Genomic DNA, 21,166 nt, shown 5'->3' with positions numbered 1-21,166 from the left:
ACTGCAATTCTAACACATTCACTCTTTAGGATTTGACTTACCTAGTAATTCGACTCATTATGTCACTAATTTTGGTAAACTATATTCACATCAAGAGTGTAAACTAACTTGCTGTGTATCTCAATGGGCCTGCAATTTGCATTTTGGGGTGAGATGATTCTTTATTGTATACGACTGACCAAAACTTTGCAGGACAGCTAACATCCCTGATCCCTGCTGACTAAATACCAGTAGTAGTAGTACCACCACTACCACCACCGTACTCAGTCACTGTGACAAGAAAACATACCCATAATTTCAAACCTGCTTCTAGAGGACCAGTGTCACCCCAGCTGAGAACCATGGGTTAAGAGCCAAATAGAAAGTTTAATAAAATGTTAAAATAAACACCTAGCCAAACCCTGCATTCAGTATTCCAGCAAAGCTATGGTCATGCTATCATCAATCGTGCCTGTCCAACGTCTCATGACATTTCTCCCTCTTCTGTTAATAACACAAACAGATTCAATACAAACTGCCAAAATACCATTTTTAGCCACGAGGGCTAAGTCCTGCGCTCTTTGCCAATAGCAGCAATAAAGCTGGGCAGAAGCTAAGCCCAGAACTGCATGGAATATTGGCTATCTGTGGTAGTAGCACAAAATAAGACGTATAACTGAATAGTCTATCATTTTGACAAATCTGGACTTCAAAAAGGATGCTGGGGTTTTTTTCTCTTAAAAAGATTTATTATCAAAAAGCTTGCTCTCTTTAAATACTGAGCCAATTCATCAATGCAGCTCCATTCTTTTTAGGATTATTAGGGCCCAAATAATTTCAGACTAAAACAAGAAATAAAAAAACTGGACTATAGGTTCAGTAACATATTCACAGACATGTCAGTGTGCACTCAGGAACACTGGTTTCATTTCTTGATTGGAATGCTTATCACCATAAAATCTTCTGCTAGAGTCACTTCTTGGAGATCTAACACTGATTCAGCTTGCTTTTTTAGTTCTGCAATGCCATCTGTTTCTCCTTCTCTGGCCAAGGCAACTGGTTTGTACCTCTGACTGAAGTGAGTCAGAACCAGCCTCTTTGCACGGCACAACTTTGCAAATGTCGCTGCCATCTGTGGTGTGCTGTGGCCGTGCTCCTTTGCTTTGTCCATCTGGGCATCATCCAGGGTCGCTTCGTGGATCAACAGGTCTGCTTCAAAGCACAGCTTTACTCCTCCATCACCCACAACCCCAGAGCAGTCACCCAATATGCAGATTTTTCTTCCAACAATAGGCTTTTTTAAGACATCTTGGGGAGAAATTGTAACCCCATTTTCCAGAACAACAGAAATTCCATTTTTCAGCTTCCCATAGGCAGGACCTGGTGGAACACCTAATGATGAAGGCAGATAACATTACATCATAGGAATGGAATTTATGACTTTTCAAGAGTCTATTTTAACAGCATTGCAAATAGCTAATGGAAAAGGCATCCATAATTGTTATAAATGTTTTACTACTTGTGGAAAACTGGATTTATACATTTTTAAAATTTCAGTGTTGATTGATATTAGCAATGCCTTAGTACTTAAAACATTTCCCAGGCATACATGTCAGACAAGTTTTAGTCTCCTAAGTATCACTAGGACCTTATTGTAGTCACTATAACATTCTTGATTCTCTGCTGTGCACAGAAACAACAGTTTTTGAGAGTGCTTTATTTAATAAGCTCACCTTTGGGTAAAATTTGAGAGTGCATTTAAGTAGTGATATAGTCAGGCTGGGTGCACTGGCTCATGCCTGTAATCCTAGCATTTTGCGAGGCCGAGGCAGGCGTAGTGGTGCACACCTGTAGTCCCAGCTATATGGGAGGCCAAGGCACAAGAATTGCTTTAACCCAGGGGGCAGAAGTTGCAGTGAGCGAGCTGAGATCACACCACTGCACTCCAGCCTGGACAACAGAGTGAGACTGCCTCAAAAAAAAAAAAAAAAAAAGATATAATCAACACCTAGTCAAAACAAGTACCTACAAAGTAACTTAATAAAAAAATTGTTAGCAGGATTGCTTGTATTACAAGATCAAGGAGCATTTTTTCAGGCAATTGTACATTATTAGTCTTCTTGGCAGACAGGGGCAGTTCCACATTTATCAAAGTGGGCTTAAATCTCATATTAATTTAAAATAAGACCTGATCATCACTATGGACAATACTTACAAACTAGTATAGTATGACCACCAATTCCAACACAGATCATGTTTAAAGTTTCCAAATATAATAGTCTTTCCACAGGCTTTCAGGTAATAAAAATACCCTTGGCCTAAGTCACTTTTCCTCATTATCTAGCATTTTGTTTTAGTTGAGGAAGAGATCACATAAATAAAAAAACAACACACACAAAATGCCATCGTGCTTTTTACAGGCACTGCCACAGCATGCCTGTGGAGGCAGTGACACTGGAGATATAATGTACCTGGACTCTACCTCGCAAGAGGTGCTGAAAAGATCCCCTCATGCATGCTGGCTTAGCGCTTAGCATGGAGGAGGTGTGAAGCCTTAGATGGGCCCCAAGCCCACCTCTGTATGCTTGCTTTCAACTATGATGAACCCTGATATATAAAACTGGTTGAGGCACAGGGTTTTGAATACCAAATTAATTTAATCAAGGTTAAATCAGTAAGCAAAGTAGATACAGAAGGAAACTCTGAAAGCATATGGTTGCAGTTGTAAGGTTAAGAATGATGGCAAAAATTCTCAGACCAAAGATGTCATCAAAAACACATATCAAAGGGAAGACATGAAAAAATAAAGCCTGGACCTAAAACCACCACCACTACCACCCAAATCACCTTGCCAACCAAGATAGTATAAGGTGAAGACAGACTAAGAATGTGGATCCAGGGAGCTGAAGACAGGATTCAAATGTATACTTGGCTTTTGCTCTAAATAGCATTTTTTCGCCCCATGGATTTTCCTTCATAAGCAAACTTTGGGCAAAGGGACTAAGTGGAGAAAATGTCAGTTTTAGGCCTGGGATAGAGGAGTTGAAGCTTACTATGACACTTTTTTTTTTTTGAGACAGAGTCTCGCTTTGTCACCCAAGCTGGAGTATAGTAACGCCATCTTGGCTTACTGCAGCCTTGACCTCCTGGGTTCAAGTGATCCTCCTGCCTCAGCCCCCCAAGGAGCTGGGACTACAGGCACATGCCACCACACCCAGTTACTTTTTGTCTTTTTAGTAGAGATGGGGTTCCGCCATGTTGCCCAGGCTGGTCTTGAACTCCCGAACTCAAGTGATCCTCCCACCTCGGCCTCCCAAAGTGCTAGGATTACAGGTGTGAGCCACCACTCCTGGCCTTACTATGACACTTCTTATAGCTTCAGTCAACAGGTGCCCTATTGATGAGAAGGGGGGAAAAAACAAAAAACAAAAAAAACACTTACCAAGGTCTTTAAGTTTCTGTGCATTGAGTTTACCTGGGCGTTTCTTTTCCACGACTGAAAACCCAAATGAGGGAATTCTGTGAAAGAGGCGAAATGCTTTTACAACAAACTGTTCATCATCAAACAGAAGGTATGAGTTTTCTTCTGAGTCTAACAGGATAGTTCTTCCTTGTTCCTCTTTGGGAGGACTGTCTGCTCTATTCACATGCACAAATTCTTTTAGTTCTTCTGCAGGACATTGATCCGCTGTAGGAACCAGTTCATGAACCACATAATGGAAGACCAGCTCTGTGTGAGAGAGTTCCATGGCTCTCCAGATAAAGTCCCGAAGCCCTACAGGGCCATAGATTTCAATAGGCTGTTTGGACACCATGGAGCCACTCTGCAGGCTGATTGTGCAGAGGAGCCCAGGAAGGCCAAAGAAATGGTCTCCATGAAGGTGTGTGATGAAGATCTTGGTAATTCTCCCTTTTGATTGAGATAGAGAAATACGTTTGGAAATTTTTCATTAACTAAAAACCCATACAAAGCTATTTGAAACAAGCCTAACAATTTACATTAAAAATAGTAAATTGAATTTAAAAGTTCTACTTATCATAAACTTATTCATTTACATTTTACTACATGATTCCAAAAACAGGAAGACAGGCTTTATTTCACCAGATGGTTTTTTGATTGTTTGTTTTTAATAGTTTTTTTTTTTAAAGAGACAGGTCTTGCTCTGTCATCCAGGCTGGAGTGCAATGGTGTGATCATAGCTCACTGCAGCCTTGACCTCCTGGACTCAAGTGATCCTACTGCCTCAGCCTCCCAAGTAGCTAGGACTACAGACCCTACCACTATGCCTGGCTTTTTTTTTTTTTTTTTTTAATTTTGTAGAAATGGGGTCTTGCTATGTTGTCCAGGCTGGTCTCAAACTCCTGGCCTTAAGCAATTATCCCACCTTGGCCTCCCAAAGTGCTGGGATTACGGTGCCTAGCCCCACTAGATGGTTTCAATAAGATATAACATTTTTCATAAGATATCTTCATATTACATAGTTTTACAGCTTTCAGAGTATTTTCATACATTTTGTGTCACATAAAAAAACAAGTAGGCCAGGCACGGTGGCTCAACGCCTGTAATCCCAGCACTTTGGGAGGCCGAGGCAGGAGGATCACCTGAGGTCGGGAGTTTGAGACCAGCCTGACCAACATGGAGAAACCCTATCTCTTCTAAAAAAAATACAAAATTAGCCGGTCGTGGTGGCGCATGCCTGTAATCCCAGCTACTCAGGAGGCTGAGGCAGCAGAATTACTTGAACCCGGGAGGCGGAGGTTGCGGTGAGCCAAGATTGTGCCATTGCACTCCAGCCTGGGCAACAAGAGCAAAACTGTCTCAAAAAAAAAAAAAAAACAAGTAAAATATACAAGTGTACCAAAATAATTCACTTAACTATTAAATAGATAGGCCTCAAGTATCAAAAGCATCTAGCAATTACATTGCCCCCTACTGCTCCCTCTGAGAAAAGCAAACATATATTCCAGGAAAACAAAATGTTCCACTGGCTCCAACGGACTGGACCAGTGCCTGAACCCAAAACTGCCTTTTAAGGACTCCCTATACTGGACAGTGATTAACCAATCAAGTCACGGCCTGCTTGTCTGGGTGAGGTTGAAGAAGATGGAGAAAAAGGAAGAAGGGTGAGGAAGGGAGGGGAAAAGGAGGAGGGAGAAGGGAGGTAGGAGAGGGAAAAAGATGAGGAACTAAGAAGGAAGGTGGGCAACAGATGCCAGAATGCAGGAGGACCGATCCCCTAAGCTATTATGTAAGGGTACTTGGGTCCATTCTTCCTTTCAGTCTGAACTAACACAACAGCTTTTTCAGTGCATATTGGCTTACGTTTTAATTTGGTTTAGCCAATGGTAAACTGAATTTATTGCTGGAATATGGCAGGATGCCACATCAGCATTTTCTGAGACACACCACATGACATTTCAAAAGTAACAACAAAAATTAACACATTTCTAGTACAAAAGAGGCTTCTGGCCCTTTGCTCAAGGCCCACCTATTTTAAACGTTTGATGCTATAAAAGTACAGAAACAGTTTATTGATACCATAAAAGAACAGGAATAGTTTACTGTAATGTGATTTGTTCTATAACATCAAGTGTTCTCCAAGCAAGTCTTCCCAGAATTACTACATCCAAGCCCAGCCAGCAACAGAGAACAATAGATTGGCACAAGCTGATTGTGGACCTTGCAAATCCCCAGGAGGCACTCTAGAAGTTTCCTCGATATGCTCCTTTTTGCTGTTTTTTTACTGCCTGAATTCCTCATTTCCCCCGTCTCCCTGTGCGGGTTGCCAAGTCACCTCCATGTGTGACCTGAGGACTCTGCAGACAAAAGAATTACAGCAATAGGGCCGGGCAAGATGGCTCATGCCTGTAATCACAACACTTTGGGAGGCTGAGGTGGGTGGATCACCTGAGGTCGGGAGTTTGAGACCAGTCTGATCAACATGGAGAAACCCTGTCTCTACTAAAAATACAAAATTAGCTGGGTGTGATGGCGCATGCCTGTAATCCCAGCTACTCAGGTGGCTGAGGCAGAAGAATCGCTTGAACCCAGGAGGTGGAGGTTGTGGTGAGCCGAGATCACGCCATTGCACTCCAGCCTGGGCAACAAAAGTGAAACTTCATCTCAAACAAAAAAAAAAAAAAAAAAAGAACTATAGCAGTCACTGAGTCCAGATCCCCCAGTGGCCTAAAAACTACCAACATCGGACTTTCCGGGCCCTTTCCCTATCCACTCTAAAACAAAGCCAAACTGAACACCAAAACAACCTGTGAACTCGAAGCGAGGCAAATTAAGTGAAAAACTGCTTCCTACAGTTATCACAGCTTCAAGGAGACAAATACTTCATTTTTCAAGAAACCTGATTTCAAAGGGAGAAGGAATGGCAACCACAATTATCAAAGGTATGAGGAAGCTCTCAAATGAAGACACAAAAATGCCTGAGTTCCCTTTCCCTTGGGAACAAGGAAGTTATAGGGGAATATGTCATCCACAGAGGAGTGGAATATTGAGCATTCTCTAAAAATGAAGACATAGGTATATTTACTGGATTTGGAAAAGCTGCAATATATTGTTTGTATACATTGCTCAGTTGAAAAAAAAAGCAGGTTATGCCAAGAACAGTATAATTCTATGTATGCAGAACTATACACACACACACACTCCCATACTATCACCATATCTATATACATAGAAAATTCACCTATGAGGGGAGACTTGGACTTTTCTTATTTACACGTTTTTGTTTTGTTTGAATTTTTACAATAAGCATTTATACTTTTTATATCATTTAAAAATCATGCTCTTATAATACTTTTAATAATCATTTCATGTGTACACATAAGTATAGGGTATAGAATAATATACATGGAAGACTTGGAAGAGTGGGAGGGTGGCAGGGGGCAGGGGGGTGTGGTGAGGGATGATTAGTTACCTGATGGGTACAATGTACATTATTTGGTCATGAGTACATTAAATCCCAGACTTCACCACTATGTAATATATCCATTATCCCTAGAGGTAGTACAAGCTGAAAGGGTTTCAATGAATCAAATAATGATAGGTCCATAATAGGTTATGGAGAGAAATTAGTATGTACTAAGGGTGCTGCATTCCAGTTTGAGACTAGGGGCATCTGAAGTACTAGAGAGTCACAGGTAATGCTCTAGGATTACTATCTCACCTTCCTCTCTAAGGCCAGAAATTTTTCTTTTTTTTTTTTTCGAGATGGAGTCTCACTCTGTTACCCAGGCTAGAGTGCAGTGGCACTATCTCAGCTCACCACAACCTCCGCCTCCTGGGTTCAAGCAATTCTCCTGCCTCCGCCTCCCAAGTAGCTGGGTTTACAGGCACCCGCCACCACACCTGGCTAATTTTTGTATTTTCAGTAGAGATGGGGTTTCACCATGTTGGCCAGGCTGGTCTCAAACTCCTGACCTCGTGATCCACCTGCCTCGGCCTCCCAAAGTGCTGGGATTACAGGCATGAGCCACCATGCCCGGCCTCAGAAATTTTTTTTCTAAGCATACAGAAATGTAGTAAACTAAAGTTCCTTTGGGCTTTTGGGGTTGTGGTTTTTTTGTTTTGTTTTGGTTTGGTTTTTTTTGGGCCAAGATTAGATTTACCAATTGTATGTATGAATTCATGCATTTATGTTTATTTATTTATTTGTTGAGACAGGGTCTTGCTCTGTCACCAGGCTGGAGTGCAGTGGCTCAATCATGGCTCACTGCAGCTTTGACCTCCTGGGCTCAAAGGATCCTCCTGCCTCAGCCTCCTGCTGGGACCACACCCGACTTTTTTATTTCTTGTAAAGATGGAGTCTCTTTATGTTGCCCAGGTTGGTCTCAAACTCCTGGCCTCAAGTGATCTTCCTGCCTTGACCTCCCAAAATGCTGGGATTACATGCATGAGCCACTGTGCCCAACTCCAACTGTTTATTTAAACCCTATGTAGACTGGGCAAAGTGGCTCACACTTGAATCCTAGCACTTTGGGAGGACAACGCAGGTGGATTGCCTGAGCTCAGGAGTTTGACATCAGCCTGAGCAACATGGCAAAGCCCCATCTCTATTAAAAATACAAAAAAAATTAGCCAGGTGTCGTGGTACGTGCCTGTAATCTCAGCTACTCAGGAGGCTGAGGCATAAGAATCACTTCAACCTGGGAGGCAGAGGTTGTAGTGAGCCGAGATCGCACCACTGCACTCCAGCCTGAGCAACAGAGCAAGACTCTGTCTCAAAAAAAAAACAAAAAACAAAAAATCATATACAAAGGAACTGTAAAATATACTTGTGGTGGATACTTTAGGTGGTCCCTGTGGCCCCTACCTCCTGGTGTTCACATCCTACAATCCCCTCTCCTTGAGTGTGGCCGGGACTTGTGACTTGCTTCTAACCAGCAGAATATGGCACAAGAATGCAACGTGATTACGTTATGGGACATAAGACTCCATCTTGCTAGCAGACTTACTCTAGAGTCTCCTTCTACCATGCTGGCTATGAAGAAGCAAGCTACCATGAAGCAGAAACCTACAATGCAGAGAACTCAAGCAGCTCAGGGTGGACTGTCCTACCACTGTAAGGGTTCTGCCAACAACCTGAAAGAGCTGAGAAGCAGAATCTTCCCCAGTTGGGCCTCTGATGAAATTGTAACCCCAGCCAACACCTAGATTGCAGCCTAGTGAGACCCTGAAGCAGAAAACCTAGCTAAACCAGGCCCGAACTCCCTAACCGACAGTAACTAGGAGATAACAAATGCAAATAAGCCACTAAATTTATAATCTGTTATGCATTATTAGATAGTATCAGATAACTAACACAAGTATTAAATAAAAAGATGTATCCCCACAGTCAAACCTCTGGTAACTCACACTTAACAATTTCTTGTTTCTATTTTAGTACACCTTGCCACCTCAACTCCTACTGTCTAAAATGTTAACTATCAAGTCTCTACTCTGGCCTGTGCCTGTCCGGAGGAATCTCATGAAGGTTCTCATGAAAGGAATCTCTGTACGATCCAAGAAAAGCAAAGAATGGCACCTGAATTATCTCAAAGTTTCAACACAAGACAGTATATAATTACGGTTCAATTGTACCTACCTGAAGGCCATATGTCCCAAACAATATGCATTAGCTCCTTCCTCCAACAACACTTTTCCTGACTTCTTCTCTAGGTCCAGGACATCACCATCAGTAACTTGTATTAATTCTTCACTTCCTCACACACTAGACATTCAGTGACCATCTCCTCTTGGCTCTACAAGTATCTCTTAAATTGAATCTCTCATCTCCATCTCTATACTTCAATATCCTCATTCTCTCTCTCACACACACACACATATACAGTGATGATATGGTTTGTGTCCCCACCCAAATTGCATCTTGAACTGTAGCTCCCATAATCCCCACATCATGGGAGGGACCCGGTGGGAAGTAATTGAATCATGGGAGCAGGTTTTCTCATGCTGTTCTCATGACAGTGAATAAGTCTCATGAGGTCTGATGGTTTGATAAAGGGGAGTTCCCCTGCACATGCTCTCTTGCCTGCCACCATGTAAGACATACCTTTGCCTTTGCCTTCCACCATGATTGTGGGGCCTCCCCAGCCATGTGGAACTGCGATTAGTTCATTAAACTTCTTTTTTTTTTAATAAATTACTCAGTCTTGGGCATTTCTTCATAGCAGTATGAAAATGGCCTGATACAGTAAATTGGTACTGGTAGAGTGGGATAATGCTATAAGGATACCTGAAAATGTGGAAATGACTTTGGAACTGGGTAGCAGGCAGAGGTTGGAACAGTTTGGAGGGCTCAAAAGGAGACAGGAAAATGTGGGAAGGTTTAGAACTTCCTAGAGACTTGGAGGGCTCAGAAGACAGGAAGACATGGGAAAGTTTGGAATTTCCTGTTGAATGGTTTTGACCAAAAAGTCCAGGCTGAGGTAGTCTCAGATGGAGATGAGGAACTTATTGGGAACTGAAGCAAAAGGATTCTTGCTATGCTTTAGCAAAGAGACTGGCAGCATTGTGCCCCTGCCCTAGAGATCTGTGGAACTTTGAACTTGAGAGAGATGCTTTAGGGTATCTGGCAGAAGAAATTTCTAGGCAGCAAAGCGTTCAAGAAATAACCTGGGTGCTCTTAAAAGCATTCACTTTTATGTATTCACAAAGATATGGTTTGGAATTGGAACTTATGTTTAAAGGGAACCAGAGCATAAAAGTTCAGAAAATTTGCATCCTGATGATGTAACAGAAAAGAAAATCCTATTTTCTGAGCAGAAATTCAAGCTGGCTGCAGAAATTTGTGTAAGTAATGAGGAGCCAAATGTTAATCACCAAGACAATGGGGAAAATGTTGCCAGAGCATGTCAGAGGTCTTCACAGCAGCCCCTCCCATCACATGCCCAGAGGCCTAGGAGGGAAAAATGGTTTCCTGGCCTGGGCCCAGGGCCTTGCTGCTTTGTGCAGTCTTGGGACTTGGTGCCCTGCATCCCAGTGTGGCTTAAAGGGGCCACGGTACAGCTCAGGCGGTTGCTTCAGAGAGTGCAAGCCCCAAGCCTTAGCAGCTTAGATGTGGTGTTGGGCCTGCGGGTGCACAGAAGTCAAATATTGAGGTTTGGGAACCTCCGCCTAGATTTCAGAGGATGTATGGAAACATCTGGTTGTCCAGGCAGAAGTCTTCTGCAGGGGTGGAGCCCTCACAAAGAACCTCTACTAGGGCAGTGTGGAAGGGAAATATGGGGTGTGAGCCCCCACACATAGCCACTGGGACACTGCTTAGTAGAGCTGTGAGAAGAGAGCTACTGTCCTCCAGAACCCAGAATGGCAGCTCTATTGACAGCTTGCACTGTGTGCATGGAAAAGCTGCAGACACTCAATGCCAACCCATGAAAACAGCCAGGAAGTGGGCTATACCCTGTAAAGCCACAGGAGTAGAGCTGCCCAAGACAATGGGAACCCACCTCTTGCATCAGCATGCCCTGGATGTGAGACATGGAGTCAAAGGAGATCATTTCGGAGCTTTAAGATTTGACTGTCTTATTGGATTTTGGACTTGCATGGGGCCTATAGCCCCTTTGTTTTGGCCAATTTCTCTCATTTGGAATGGGTATATTTACCCAATGCCTGTACCCCCATTGTATCTAAGAAGTAACTAACTTGCTTTTGATTTTACAGGTTCATAAGGTAGAAGGGACTAGCCTTGTTTCAGATGAGACTTTGGACCGTGGACTTTTAAATTAATGCTAAAAGGAGTTAAGACTTTGGGAGACTACTGGGAAGGCATGATTGGTTTTGAAATGTGAGGACATAAGGTTCTGGAGGAGTCAGGGGTGGAATGATATAGTTTAGCTATGTCCCACCCAAATCTCATCTTGAATTGTAGCTCCCATAATCCCCACATGTCATGGGAGGGACCCGGTGGGAAGTAATTGAATCATGGGGGGCAGGTTCTCTCATGCTGTTCTCATGACAGTGAATAAGTCTCATGAGATCTGATGGGTCGATAAAGGGCGGTTCCCTTGCATATGCTCTCTTGCCTGCCACCATGTAAGATACGCCTTTGCTCTGCCTTTGCTATCCACCATGATTGTGAGGCCTCCCCAGCCATGTGGAACTGCGAGTCCATTAAATCTCTTTTTTGTTGTTGTTTTAATAAATTACCCAGTCTTGGGTATTTCTTCATAGCGGTACGAAAATGAACTGATACAAGTGAACTGCAATTGCCTTGGAACTGGTCTCCCTGATGCTATTCTCTCTCTCCCAATACATGTGCCATCAGAAAACTCTGTCCTAAAACACAAACAAGATTGCATTATTCCCCCTTAAAAACAGGAATGGTTCCTTTTTCCCAGTAGAACAATAAAGTCTAAATATCTTACTATGCTACAGAGGACTTCACAGTCAGCCCTCACCTTTTCAGCATTCTTAGTTCCATCTAGCCTAGCCAAGTACTCAATGCTCCCCAACATGCCAGTTCTTTCCTGGAAACTTCCTTACTTGTTGCTCACTTTGTTGTCTGTTCCCTCAATGTCCATCTCTACCTCTCTCTCAGAAAAACTTCTATGTATCTCTTGGATCCTAGCTCAACTGTTAACAATCTCTGGGATGCCTTCTATTAATGAATGGTCAGTTACTTCCCCCTCCTTTGTGCTCCAAAGTACTTAGAAAATACTTCCATTATTCTGCTTATCAGATTACATGATTGATTACTGTCCATTTGCATGTCAGTTTCCATCACTAGACCAAGAGATCCCTGAACACTAGAAGTATCTTTCCTTTAGTCACCAAGTGCCAGGTACTGTGATGAGTTGTAGGAATAATGACTTCAGTACTATTTATCAAGACCTAATAAGTGAGAGGCACTGTGCTAAGTTGCTAAACGTCTTATCCATTCACTAAAGTAAGTTCCATGATCATTTATATACTTAGTAGATGCCTAGTTGAACAGATATAACTAGGCATCTACTAGGTATACAAATGATCATGGAACATACTTTACAGTAAAGGGAGATAAAGAACACAGAAACTAAATAACATAATTTCAGATACTGATGATGCTAAGAAGTCAATAAAAATAGGACAAAGTAAAGGAATGACTGGGGTGAGAGAGGAACTACTTAATCCAGGAGGACTTGGGAAAGCCTCTGAGAAGATGGCATCTGAGCTAAGATTTAACTGAGAAAGAGGCAATCACACAGAGAATAAATGATTACATGTAATTCTCATAACACCCTTTCTAAGTAGACTTTTTAATCCCCATTTTCAAAATGGGGAAAGTAAAGTTGAAGTTTGCTGATATGCTAAGGTCACAGGCCCAAGACACAGCCAGGTCTGCCTGACTGAAGCTGAAGCTTTTCACCATTGGACTGCTCTATCTCCCAGGTGCTGGCCTCTGCTCACTCCATTCCCCCTGGTTGAAATGCCCTTCTTCTCCTCAGCCCTGAAATTCCTCCTCCTCCTTTGACAACCCACAGGTCAACTTCTCTGAGAAGTTTACCCTGATAACCCCAAGAGGAAAAGAGCATCTCCCTCCTCCAAACATTTCCTACCCTTTGCATCCTCTCATGAAAACTATCTCCTGGTGGAGTTAAGTATGTACACTGCTTCCTTGCTAAGGCAGCGTTCATCTAATATGCCTGGTGTATCCCACGACATTTCCCAAACCCCAAGCCTACATGAATCCTTGCTTTCAGCATCTACAGGATAAATGAAAAGCAAGTAAATAAGTAAATGAAGTTCAGTGGACGTGGCCAGATGCCTGCAGGCCTTCCAAGTCTCACCAGGGTCTAGCATTGAAGTGGGATGCAACCATCAGGGCTGTTTCTAAACAAAATGTCCAAGGAGAGCCAAGAAAATGAAGCAGAACAACAAAAAAATCTTAATGAGATAGCTGAAGGCACACTAACCTGCTTTAAGTTGGCTTTTCATAAGCTGTGTCTGTGTTCCCTCCCCACAGTCAAAGAGCCAGCACTCGCCTTCACACCGAAGGACCACAGCAGAGGCACCCCGGGTTGGAGATGGGTATGCCGCACCCGTCCCCAGAAATGTCACATCCATAGACATTTTCCACCCTGCAACAGAAAGATCATCTGGGGATTATTTCATATCACTGTACCAAAAACACATTCCTGTAATATTTATTATTACTTTTTGGTTATTTAGAACAGTCTGGATTCTTGGTCTCTCATAGTATTCCACACATATCCACAGTAAGGTTTTAATAACTTGGCTAAAACTACAAGTTAACAAATCTTGTATAATTGTTCACATACCCAAACAAAAATAACCAAACCCAGGCAATTAAAAACTATAGCTGAATTCTAACTATATGATGTTCTCAAAAAGGCAAAACTATGGAGACATTAAAAATCGTGCTTGCTAGTGATACAGGGTGAGAGAAGGAAGAATGAACAGGCGGAGCACAGGGGATGTTTAAGGAAGTGAAACGGTTCTGTATGATACAGTAAGACAGACATATGTCATTATACATTGGTCAACTGTACACAGAATGAACGCCACTAGAGTGAATGAGCTCTAATGTAAACTTTAGTTGACAGTGTATCAATATTGGCTCATCAACTGCAACACATGTAGCACATTTTTCTTTTTTTTTTCCATGAGCCCTTAAGCTTCTGAACATACACCACATTAATGCAAGATGTTAATAAGGGGAAACTGAGGGGTGAGGGATAAGAGAGTATATGGGAACTCTCTGTACTTTCTACTTATTAATTTTTTAAAAATCCTTCTAATAAACACTAAACAACAACAACTCTAGTTGAGATACTGGGCAAGAGATGGTATTTAATGATGCTCACCAAATGGTGTCTCTGATGCCCATAATGATCAGCCCTTTCTCTGAACAATCATAACAGTAATGCTCTATGATGCTCTATAGTCATGCTGGTATTTCACAATAATGCTGAACAAATGTCTCACTCCCTACATGACATGGTCCATGACTCACACGGACTTGGGACTCTGCTATTTTAAGTGATCAGCAACAACCTGTTGAATGTGCAGGTTTATTCCAACTCCTGGCACTATTCCTTTCACTATTTCTAGGTACATCTGACATCACTGATATACTTGAGATGGAAGATGTGTATCAAACAGAATATATTAGAATGAGCTGAAATGTATACATAACTGATTATAGATTATCCACATTGATGGCAGGGAAGAAAACAAATAAGCTTAAGAAAAACTACTATAAGAGAATTTGACAGCTAGATATAAAATATACAAAAACTTCAATAACTCTTCTCAGTCTTAGCAATAACAAGATAAAAACAGAAATGGGGGAAAAAACCCATTCCAAGAGCAAAAACAAAATTACCAGAAATAAAGTTAGCAAGAAAGGAACAGCACCCAAAAGATTCACACGAATAAGAGATACACATTATGTCCTTGATAGAATGACTTGATATCACAGAAGTGTTCATCCTTCCTAAGCTAATGTAGACGTATTTGGTGGAAATTCTATCAGACTTCCAGTGGGATTAATTTTGGAACAGAAACAATCCAAAAATCATATGGGAGAAAAAATAAATGTCTGAGAAGGGACGAGAAAATTCCAAAAAGCAGTGAGTGGTGACCTGCCTTTCTAGGTATTAACATTTACGACAGCAATCTGACATAATTAGGATAGGCCGGGCATGGTGGCTCATGCCTGTTATCCCGCACTTTGGGAGGCTGAGGAGGGTGGATCACCTAAGGTCAGGAGTTTGAGACCAGCCTGGCCAAGATGGTGAAACCCTGTCTCTACTAAAAATACAAAAATTAGTCGGGCATGCTGGTGCACACCTGTAGTCCCAGCTACTTCAGGAGGCTGAGGCAGCAGAATTGCTTGAACCTGGGAGGCGGCAGTCGTAGTGAGCCAAGATTGCACAATTGCACTCCAGCCTGGGTGACAGAGTAAGACTCTGTCTCAATAAATACATACATACATACATACATACATACATACATACAAACAATAATATTGGCACAAAAATAGAGGTAAAAGGGAAGGGAAAGTTCAGAAATAAACCAACTACCTATCGGAATCAATACAGTGTATAACAAAGGTATAAAAAGTGTGGTTTATTTAATGAATGGCACTGACATAATTGGCTGTTCTAGCAGAGAAAAAAGCAAAGAAAGATGCTCACTTTGCAATGTATATAAAAATACACTTCACGTAGTTAATAAATTTAAATGTAGAAAATCCAATAACATGTTCAAAAAAATTAGGAGAATGTTTATACCTTTAACTGTGGAGATGGGAAGCCCTTATTGGCAAGACATAAAATCCAGAAATTTTAAAAACAGACATTTTCACTAAATAAAATCTTTTATATATATCGAGACTCACAAAGTCAAAGGACAAGAAAAAAAACCTGAAAAAAAAACAGTTTGGACCCCCTTATGACAGGGGGTTAATGCTCCTAAAAAATAAAAAGTTTGCGCAAATGCATTCAAAATACAAAAATACTGGTGCAATAGAAAAACAGGCAAAGGATATATATATATATATATATGAACCACAGAAGAAATCCAAATGGCCTATAAGCATGAAAAGGGTTCAAACAACTATCGTGTATCTATTTAAAAAACTTAAATTAGGGTTCAGTCTCCAGGTAGTTAGTGGAATGCAAAATAAAGAACAAAGAGGCTGGGTACAGTAGCTCATGCCTGCAATCCCAGCATTTTGGGAGGCTGGGGTGGGAGGATCGCTTGAGCCCAGGAGTTTGAGACCAGCCTAGGCAACATAGTGAGACACTGTCTCTACAAAAAAATTAAAAAACAAAAATCAGCGGGACATGGAGGCATGTGCTTATAGTCCCAGCTTTTCAGGAGGCCAAGGCAGGAGGATCATTTGAACCTGGAAGGTTAAGGCTGCAGTGAGTTGTGATTTCACTGCTGCACTCCAGCCTGCGTGACAGAACAAGACCCACTCTCACAACAAACAAAAAAAGAGAGACCATTTACCACACATCAGCTGGCAGGCAAATATCAATAGAGCAATGCTAGTCAGTGCTAACCAGGATGACGGTAAATGGGTACTGTCACAAACTAATGGTGACAAAGTTATGAATTGCGATTATTCTTTGGGAGAATAATTTGGAATATATATTACCAGTAATAATGATGCTGTTGATAATTATATGCTTTCACCCAGTAATCCCATTTTTCGTAATCTACCCAAATAATAAAGATCTATGTAAAATGACATGTATTGTGGTGCTCTCAAGATGGCTAAAATATGAAAGCAATCTAAATATGTCAATAGGAAAATGGCTGAATATTTTATTGTACATTTGTGCTATTATTTATTCTATCAACTATTTATTCTGCAGCTAATAGAGTCTTCTGTAACTACTGTCGTGGAGGGATGACAAGGAGAAAAGTTACAGATGGCTATGGTATGATCTCATTTTTATAACAATACCCCAAACCCCTACATTTATGTAAGACAGAGAAAGTCTGATGTGGGAGAGGATACACACCATCCTGTTAATATGGGTTATCTCAGGGGTAATTAAAGTGATGGGATGGGGGCTGTGCGGGGGATTAACTTTTCTTTTAAATCTTTTGCATTATGTTTCAATGAGTGGCATTTTATTTAATTTTTTAAAATTTATATTTACTTAATGCTGATAATTTTTTTTTTGGAAATGTGTCATACGGCCAAACATGCTTCTCTAACTACACACTACCTAGTCTTCCCTTCCATTTTGGGAAACAGCCCCTCCCCATATTTCCTGACCCCAACCCTCATACATAAGGTGGTGCATCTCTACCTTAAGCATAGCGTTGAGGTTACTGCTAACATCCCTTTCATGTGTTACTCTACATTATCACCTCCAAGATCAAGTCTTCCTCTGATAATAAAGGAGCTTTATTTGCAGAGGCTTCCTTATTGATTTGCAAGATAGGTAAGAATAAACAGAATGCAGAAAGTTAACATTTGTAAAGGCAAATTAACTGCAGAAGGAATAATAGAATATAATCACTTTGTCATCTCTAACAAATAATGGATTTAGATCAGTAGTACATAACCCCGGGGGCATATTAGAATCACCTGGAGAGCTTTTAAAACATATCAGTGAAGGTCAGGTATGGTGGCTCCTGTTTGTAAACTCAGCACTTTGGCAGGCTGAGGTGGCAGGACGGCTTGAGGCCAGGAGTTCAAGAGCAGCCTAGGGAACATGGCAAGACTCTGTCTCTATAAAAAATTAGCCGGACATGGTGGCATACACCTGTAGTCCCAAACAAAACAAAAAACCATATCAATAATTGGGCTCCATCCCAAAACATTTAGATAGGAAATTCTGCAAGTGAGACATGTTTTAGTATTAAAAAATAAATAAATAAAATAAAAAGCCTTCTCCTGTGATCCTAACATGGAGTCCGATTTGAGAACCACTTAGTGAAAGGCTAACAGATAACTGCAATGTATGGATCAGGCTGACCTAAACTCACTACTCAACTAATCAATCTTTTTTAAAAAAGTTTTATTCTGAAAAACTTCAGACACATACAGAAGTAGAGATTAGCATAATGCAATGCCATACACCCATCATTGAACTTCAGCAACTGTTAACTCATAGGCAATCATGTTTCATCTATACACACCACCCCCATTACTCCAAGAATACCTGATAAGACAAACGGTGTGCTGTCTGATGGAAGTACCCAATTAGGCAGCACGCATTGTCTAGCTGTCTCTCTTTCTGATGTTAACAGCCGCTAGTGATCATTGCCAGGATCCATTATTTCATTAGGGGTTGCCAAAAGGTGATATTCTCTCATTTCTTTTGCATGTATTTGCTGGCATTCCCTGGTCAATTGTTACCCTATGGTGCTACTTGTACATAAAAGGTCCACAGAGAGAGGCAAGATGCTATCTAACTCCTGGTGTGATACAATGTGAAAAACACAGTAATGCCCCATTAAGTTCTCTTGCCAATAAAACCTGACCTGAACAAGGCTGCAGGTCTAAATACCTGCTTATTAAAGGATACCAGAAATGGAAAAAGCAAAATCCTGGATGTAGAAAACGTGAACCGTACAAATGACTTGTTCAAGTAAAATACAGGGAACAAAATAAAGAGCGAGGGAAAAAGATTAAGAGAGATCTAAGAGACATCAACCAAATATAACGTGTGTAGATTGTTTGGATACTGATTTGGACAAACTGGGTAAGAGGAGAGAGACAACTAGGAAAATGTAAATGCTGACTGGATAGCAGAGGGTAAAATGAAGTGCTAAGTACACTGATAATGGCTTTATGTTTTAAACAGGTGTTATTGTGTTTTATAAACATGAACAAGGTAACAGATGGAATGGTACATTTCAGATTTTCTTTAAAATACTACAGTGGGGGAGAGGGTAACAGATGAAACAGAATCGATCATGAATTGGGAGTTCAGTATACTATTCAATTTTCATATATGACGTGAAGGTTTCCATAATAATTTAAAAACAAATATAATGAAAACCCTCCAAACAGGTCGGGAAGTAATCAGAAATTATTTAATCAATGGTGCATGTTTTGGGACATGCACCATTCTAGGCACTAGGAATTAAATGCGAGCAAACCAGATTAGGTCCCTGTCTTCTTGGAAAAAAAAAAAAAAAAAAACCCAGCTGCTTGCTTTCTCAAGACTGTGATCCACGTTCGGCGAAGTGCATATTCCAATCGTGATCACAGTACTGTCATTTCACTCCGGGCCCGTGGATCTCGGTCCTGGCCGCAGATCACAATTCCCCGGTGATGATGGGGCATCAGCATTTGGAGGCTTCCCAAGCGATTCTACTGGCTGCCAGGTTGAGAACCGGCGCTCTTCATTTTCAGGCAGGCAGTGTCAACCCTGCAATCACCCTGTGGTGTGCCTAGGGCAGATATCGCTGTCCTCCATCTTAGAGCTGAAAGAACCGGGGCCGGGCGGCAGAAAGTAAGAGGCCAAGGCACAGGCTGGGCCAGAGGCCAGATTTCCGGCCTCTAGAGAGCCCAGGCTCCCCCACGAGACCGTGTTAGCCTCGAAAAAGGCTGGGTGGGCGGCGGCGCCGGGCGGCTGAGGCTGCGGCCCGCCGAGACTCCGGCCCGGGGCGGTGAACGAGGCGCGTCCTCGCTCCCGGGCGCTCCCCAGGCTTAGGTCCCCAGCGCCGGGCCGTGCCTGGTCGAGCCGGCGAGTCCCGAGGAAGCGCGCCCGCCCCCCTCTGGTATGCCCTACCGCACTCACCCTCTCCCCGAGGCCCGCGCCAGGAGCCGAGGGAGGCGCAGGCCCGCACCCTGGCCCAGCTGTCCGCGGGGCTACAATGCGCCCGGGCGGAAGTGCGCCGCCGGCCGGGTCCCGCGCGGCCGCTCTAGGATGCGACGGAGGTCCGCGCTCGGTGGCGCCCGCGCGGGACCTGGCTCTGGGCGCGCTTCCGGGCTCCCCCGGGGCCGCGAGGGCAGTGGTTGAGTTTCCCTCCTTCCCAGGTCGCTGTGTGTCAGGTGGTGGCTATCGCCCTGAGGACCAGAGCGGGATAAACCAAAAGAGAAACAGTTACTCTTCTTTTGTTTTCCGTGTAATATTTTCCACATAAAAGTGTTCTTCCTGATGTTTTGCTCATACATATGTGTCATTTTTGGTCTTTGGTTGGGATGAATCTTTACTGTCTTTCATCCACTAAGATCCTTTGCCTGACCATGCACCTTCATAAAGCCCCGTCCATATTCCATTTTCCTACTCTAGGTTGGAATATTTGCTTAACATCTGAAGCTGATTGTGCTTTACTCACTCCAAGCCTTGGTGTTCTCTTAGGTAGCGGACATGGGATTGAAAAGCCCAGGCTGGCTGTATACAGAACGGGCACGTGGCGATTACAGACCACAGGGAAAAACTCCTTCCGTTTGAACAACAACTTTAAAAAAAGTATTTCAAGCTCATGTGTACTGCCAGATGCACTGATTTCGTGCTCAGCGTACTTGAGGTGGTCAAAATATCCAGCAGCTGGCCGGGCGCCGTGGCTCACACCTGTAATCCCATCACTTTGGGAGGCCAAGACGAGCAGATTGCCTGAGCTCAGGAGTTCGAGACCAACCTGGCCAACATGGCAAACCTCGTCTCTACTAAAAATACAAAAAAAAAAAAAAAAAATTAGCCATGCATGGTGGCACACGCCTGTAGTCCCAGCTACTCGGGAGGCTGAGGCACGAGAATAGCTTGAACCCGGGAGGTGCAGGTTGCGGTGAGCCAAGATCGCACCACTGCATTCCAGCCTGGGCGACAGAGCGAGACTCTGTAAAAAAGAAAAAAAAAAAAAAAAATCCAGCGGCTTCAAAATAGGAATCGGAGAGGTGTTTCTTGAAACTACCAGGACAGACAGACCGCCACTTGTTTAAAAATCATTAATTGATCTACTTGTTGGGCTCTTTTAACCTTTATTCCAATATTAATGAAGCTCTGACTTTGTGGGTAGTATTATTTTGGGGGCTGAGAGATTTTTAAAATTTGTCATGGTCCCTGGTTTTGGGTTTTTTGTTTGTTTGTTTGTTTGTGACAGGGTCTCACTCTGTCACCCAGGTTGGAGCGCAGTGGCGCGATCTCAGCTCACTGCAACCTCTTCCTCCTGGACTCAACCAATCCTCCCACCTCGGCCTCCCAAGTATCAGTAGCTGGGACTACAGGACTACAACCTCCCAGGTAGCTGGCACTA

General features: G+C 42.5%; 1 protein-coding gene across 3 annotated transcripts; it reads right to left on the bottom strand.

Annotated features, from left to right (window-relative positions):
• Positions 1-706: 706 nt before the first annotated feature.
• Positions 707-19,878, bottom strand: ELAC1 (elaC ribonuclease Z 1). 3 transcript variants are annotated; one of them, XM_063653693.1, is made up of 5 exons: positions 19,708-19,878; positions 17,544-19,390; positions 13,384-13,548; positions 3,422-3,889; positions 707-1,371 (listed from the first exon to the last, which is right to left on the bottom strand). In XM_063653693.1, the coding sequence occupies exons 3-5, from the start codon at positions 13,538-13,540 to the stop codon at positions 905-907; spliced, it is 1,092 nt and encodes a 363-aa protein (XP_063509763.1). In that variant the 5' UTR covers positions 13,541-13,548; positions 17,544-19,390; positions 19,708-19,878; the 3' UTR covers positions 707-904. The 3 variants fall into 3 exon arrangements, with proteins under 3 accessions (XP_063509763.1, XP_063509762.1, XP_054316450.1); XM_063653692.1 differs by having other exon boundaries at positions 17,544-17,721; positions 19,708-19,826; XM_054460475.2 differs by lacking the exon at positions 17,544-19,390 and having other exon boundaries at positions 19,708-19,849.
• Between the last annotated feature and the right edge of the window lie 1,288 nt (positions 19,879-21,166).

This window comes from Pongo pygmaeus, chromosome 17, assembly GCF_028885625.2.
Source record: "Pongo pygmaeus isolate AG05252 chromosome 17, NHGRI_mPonPyg2-v2.0_pri, whole genome shotgun sequence".
NCBI classification, from domain to species: domain Eukaryota; kingdom Metazoa; phylum Chordata; class Mammalia; order Primates; family Hominidae; genus Pongo; species Pongo pygmaeus.
This window is presented reverse-complemented; position numbering and strand designations above follow the sequence as displayed.